Here is a 5,164-nt window from a genome sequence, read left to right as displayed (position 1 = left end):
TGTTTCTTTTGGAGAAGTTGCTATCTCATCCATGACTTTGTAAGATGTTGGGCACAATCTCTTTGGGGCCCAGAATGCAGCCTTGAGTTGGGGGGGACCCTATTCCCTCCAGGACTGACAGTTTGGGGAGTGCTGAGAGCCAGTACCTTTGTCTGGGGTTCTCACCTGGCTCTCTCTCCAAGCATTGTCAGAGATGGCTTCATCTCAGCTCCTGTAAGTGTCTCTGAGAGCAGAGATGTCCACTGAGGGGCAGGTCCTGGAGGGTTTGGGGATGAGGCCAGGCTTTTTATATATCTAGAGAGAGCATTTTTATTTTTAAATTTTTTAAAGGGGATAGGTAGGTTTTATTTATTTATTTTAATGGAGGTACCAGGGATTGAACCCAGGATCCTGTGCATGCTAAGCATGCACCCTACCACTGAGCTATACCCTCCTGTTAAGGCTTTCAAGTCTTTCCAGCAGGGGCTCCCTGGCCCCAGTGACCCTGGAATTGACAGGCTGCCCCCCTTCACTCCCAACCAGGGCCAGGGCCCAGCCTTCATGAGGTGTCTCCAAACTGGATGGCACAGCTGCCATTTTCTTTGGTGGGAGGTGAGGGTTGGTGACTGAAGACCCTCAATCAGTTTGGAGGCAGAGAGAGAGATCAAGGCGGTGTTTGAGGGCAGCATGAGAGCACCAAAGTTTTGAGGACACCTAGAAAATGGGGCAGCGAACACAGAAGAGTGGAAGCACAGACTCATTTCTCCTCCCTGACCCTGAATGCACACAGCCCTGAGAGCTCCTGCCAGCTCCCCATTCCAGCCTGGGCGAAGGGGGCAGCTGTGCCAAAGCCGGCAGGCACTTAGGCAGTTTGGAAGGAATATTGGTTAATTGTGTCAAATGCCTGTGGGATCCCAGCCTCAGCCTGCCTCACTCTCCTGGTGTCTCCGGCACCCCTGGCTGCAGCTAACGCCTCTGTGCTTACAGCTGCCAAATCAACCTCCAGCCCAGACCTCCCTCTTCAGCCCCAGACCGGCATATCCCACTGCCTCCTGACCACCCCTCCAGATGTCCCACAGTTCCCTAGACCCAGCATGCTTTCCAAACACGTCCTGATCTTGTTTTTAAAGAAAAAAATCGTGTAGGACAAATTCATAGGACCCTGGAAACAAGGTTTCACGGGATATACACAGAAGCTCAGAGGGACTGCGCTGGCTTTTTAGAGATGACCTGGGGACAGTGTGGAGGGCCAGGGTCAGCTTTAGCCTCTTCCTTCCAGATGACGGTATGTACCTCTTAGCGTTTTGTCCTTTTTCATACTATTTGCCAAACTGAATTTAAATAATTATTTATGTAATTATTTACTTATTGTCTGTCTCTGCTTATTTAAGCTTAAAGGCAGAGATTGTGTCCTTTTCACTTCTGTATTCCTGGGGTCTACCCAGCATCCGACATAAAATAGGTACTTAATAAATATCTGTTGAATGAATAAATAAATACCCTTGTTCATTATCCAAGATGCAGGTCCCTCGAGGCACACTCAGTCTTTTCCTGCTTTCTTATTCCCATGATGTTCTGGGCCTCATCCCCCTAAACCAGCCTTCCACCACTGCATCTCTTCCCCACCCTTGGCCTTTTCAGATCTCTCTTGATCTGGGGTGCTTCCGAGTGTGGGCAGTGAGCTCCCCAAGGTGGGCCATCTGGAAGCACAGGCAGTATCCGCACCTGTCAGGGTGCCCTGGAGAGTAGGACACTGATGTCCTACTAGGACAATGACATTGTAGGACAATGACAGCGGGGTGGGGCAACGTGTCATTCTCTGCATCTTTACCATTAAACAATGCTCCCAAGATGCCTGAGGTCACAAGGGTAGGGCTTTCTCCATCTGCAACCCCAGGATCCAACTGCTGGGGACTGTGCAAGGGTTTGTGTGTGGACTGTTGGAACTGGTGAACACACCTTTGCCACCCACTCTGTATGGATTTCATTCCTTTTATGTCCCAGAGCTGCTGGCTGGGGGCAGGCAGTCCCAGGCTACGCCTATGATTGCTGAGTGAGCCTGAAGTTGTGAGTGGGATGCTCAGGGAGTGATCTCCATCCAGCTGCTTCTACCTATCCCCCATGCAGCTGCCACAGCTCAGTAAAGGATCTGACAAACCACAGAAGTAAATAAATAACTTAGAAATAATAAATAGGGCTCCAGCTCCCACAAGTGAGTAAAGGCCCAGTCCAGCACAGGCATTCCAGCAATGCAATTCCAACGTGTCTCCTCCAAATCTGTCCCCGCATGCCTGGGCTGTGGCTGAGACCTGACACTGCTGGTTCTCCAGAGGAGTCCTGGGTCCATGGCCTGGTCAGTGCCAGTCTGTGAGAAGTGGGTCCTCGGGTCTCCACGGGTCTTTGGGTCTGAGACTGGCAGGGTGAGAGCCCTGGGGCCTCTGGTCAGTCGGGCCTCCCTCTCTGCAGGGCGGATGTCCATCACTCACCCAGCCAAGGCCTCGATCTCCAGCTGAGGCCCTGGCCCGCCCCAAGCAGGAAGATCCATTGGCAGGGGTGCGGTCTGCAAATCCCCGAAGGGAGCCGTCAGCCCAGACAGCCGCAGGCAGTGGCCGAGAGGCGGTCCACGGTCCTCCAGGTGCTGTTAACATCCATGAAGGAGACGGCCTCGTAGCGCGTGGGGCGGCAGCAGGGCTGGCTAACGGGCCGCGAGCCAGGGGGCGGCCGCAGAGCGCCGGCGCCCAGCAGGCTGGCCAGGCTGAGGTCGTGCGGGGAGCGCGCGCGGCGGCAGGAGCCGCTGCAGAAGCGGAAACGCACCAGCTCGTCGGAGCGGTGGCCCAGGCCGAGGGCGCGCACCGGCACCAGCTGCGAGCGCAGGCGGCAGCCCCGCGCCCCCGCGGACCGCGTGCGGCTCCCCAGGCCCCCGGGGCGGTCCCGGCCCCCGGCCCGCGCTGCGCGGGCCCCGCGTGGGGACGCGGGCGAAGGCGCGGGAGCGGGCGGCGGGGGCGGTGGCCGCCGGGCTCTTCCGCCGCAGGGACGGGCCCCGCGGCCCCCTGGAACGAGACGCAGTCACGCGCGGGTCCCCGGCCAGCCCCCAGTCCCGCGCCCTCGCCCTGTCACCTACCCGGCAGGTGGCCCGCTGGGGGCGCCGGAGCCGGCGCGGGGCCTTCGCGGGGGGCCGGGCTGCGGGGCGCGGGGCCCAGGGAGGCTTCGCCCTCCGCGACGCTGCTCAGCAGGGCCAGAGCGGCCAGGGTGGGCCACAGGGCAGGCTGTCCGGAGAGACCACGCGCAGCCTCAGCGGGGAAGAGGACACCCGGGTAGGCTTAGGGTGGAGCTCAGGGAGGGGCTGGAGCCGGAAGGAATGGCTTAGGTTGGAGGATGGTGGGTCAGCTGTCCCAGGGAGCCGGGGGAAGGAATCACTCGAGGGCACTGACCTTCCTCCTGGTCCCTCCCTGACCATTTCCCCTCCCACTTTTGATGCCTGTGCAGGGAGCCCTGCCTTCCCTTCCTGGTCCAGCCACCTTTCCTCAATACCAAGTGGGAGTCACTTGGAGAACCACTCACCTGCCGCCTAGTCCGGGGCCAGAGGGGCAGCACTGACAGGCCTCCACGTCCGGGCTCCATCTCTGTCAACACCAGGAGCTCCCATCAGCTGTAGTGGACCTGGTCCCCCACCCTCCTTTAGAGCCAGCTCGGAACATTAAGAGTCGAGTTCTCCTTTGTGCAGGTTATCCTTCCACTTCAGCTTCTCCAGGTGAGGGACAAGGGGCTTGGGCAGCTGGACTCAGCCCAAGAGAAGCGGCTGCATCAAGAACCTATGTGTTGGTGCTTTGCACCTGTTTCCTCTTCCTGATCTCACGACTCCGTGGGGTAAATGGTACAATCCTCATTTTCCAGACAAACAAGACAAACAAGGCTCAGAGAAGCTCAGCGATTATCTAAGGTCCCAAGGCTAGACCCATACAGCTGTGCGGGGAAGGAAGGAACCTTCCTACTCTGTGCTGCAGGGCTAGAGCGGCCAGAACTGACTGGATAAGGGAGGAGTTGGACACCCTCGATCTCACAGAGAATTTTCTCTCCTTGTGGAAGAAGAGGAAGTTGTGGCCAGGAGAGAATTAGGATGCTTGCTGGTTGACCGGAGATAGCTGATGACAGTGAGGCCCAGGCTTCAGCCTGTGCTGCCCGCCCAGCGCCACTGCACCTTGCTCCTCTATGACCTCTATCTGGACTCAGAGCCGACTGACCACAGAAGTCCTCTCTTCTGACCACAGATGTCCCCTCAAGAGCCGGCAGATGGTGGGAGGCGATGAGACCTCTAGGAACAAGGGGCCTGGGCCATGGCTCCCTATGGCCACCAGGGGGCAGCATCTGCCAAGCCTGTGGACTCAAAGCGGGGTGGGCTTTTCTGCTACCTTCAGCCAGGTTCAGGCCTGAGCAACTCCCACAAGGGTGAGCCAGGCTTCTACACCATCCTGGTTGGTCTCTGAGAGCTGAGCCACCCTGAGAGCTGGTCCTGGCCTATTCCCCTTCCAGCTTCTTCTGGATCTGGCAGCCCGGCCCTGCTCCTAGAAGTTGCCCCCATGAACCATCCTTCCTGAGCCCAATCAGCCTTTCAGAGCCCCACCAGCTTTTGTGAGGCCACAGTGCTTGGCACTCCCAAAAACCCCTCTGCGGCCCTGGGGCCCTCATGAGCCTTCACTAGCTGGCCTGCTCCTGGGTCCTAGTGGTCAGCTCCACCCCCATCCCCTAGCACACAGAATTTCTGCATACCTGTGGACCAGACCTCCTCCCCAGACCTCCCTGGTGTGGTTCTTCAGGGCCAGGTGTGCTCAGCTAATGGAATAAAGGCCTGAGGAGCCAGCCTAGTGACTGTTTTCATGGATAGAGGGAAAGCAGGGCAAAGAAGGCTTAAGGACCCCCTGCACTAGGGGGAGCCCAGGAGCAGGTCTCTTGAGGGCAGCTCATGCCCTATGTCTGCTTTCCAACTGTCTGGGGCCACTTGTCCTGCAGCCCTTGCCTTGCCTCCCCATCCACCAGTCCGATACTCACCACGGTGGCTCTGTGTTGTATTCTTCTAGGCACCTTTCCTGGGACCAGTGCTGGGCTTTCCCCCACAGCTCAAAAGGCTCATGCCCAGGGCTATGCACCTGGCAGTGCCTCTTTTAGCCCAAAGCGTGGACTTGGCAAC

General features: G+C 58.0%; 1 protein-coding gene across 1 annotated transcript; it reads right to left on the bottom strand.

Moving 5' to 3' along the window:
• On the bottom strand, positions 1-5,164 carry ARTN (artemin). The gene is made up of 4 exons (XM_032494071.1): positions 5,026-5,164; positions 3,541-3,602; positions 3,101-3,245; positions 1-3,029 (listed from the first exon to the last, which is right to left on the bottom strand). Exons 2-4 carry the CDS (start codon positions 3,598-3,600, stop codon positions 2,563-2,565), a joined length of 672 nt encoding a protein of 223 aa, XP_032349962.1. The 5' UTR covers positions 3,601-3,602; positions 5,026-5,164; the 3' UTR covers positions 1-2,562.

The sequence above is a fragment of the Camelus ferus genome, chromosome 13 (assembly GCF_009834535.1).
Source record: "Camelus ferus isolate YT-003-E chromosome 13, BCGSAC_Cfer_1.0, whole genome shotgun sequence".
NCBI classification, from domain to species: Eukaryota; Metazoa; Chordata; class Mammalia; order Artiodactyla; family Camelidae; genus Camelus; species Camelus ferus.
Note: the sequence above shows the minus strand (reverse complement) of the source record. Positions and strands in the feature narration are given on the sequence as shown.

Excerpts from the sequence above, each read along its gene's own strand:
- ARTN (XM_032494071.1), bottom strand. The coding sequence starts at position 3,600 with ATGGAGCCCGGACGTGGAGGCCTGTCAGTGCTGCCCCTCTGGCCCCGG. Across the intron at positions 3,246-3,540 it reads GGCCCCGGACTAGGCGGCAG|CCTGCCCTGTGGCCCACCCT; the intron begins GTGAGTGGTTCT and ends CTCTCCGGACAG. Across the intron at positions 3,030-3,100 it reads CCCAGCGGGCCACCTGCCGG|GGGGCCGCGGGGCCCGTCCC; the intron begins GTAGGTGACAGG and ends GTCTCGTTCCAG.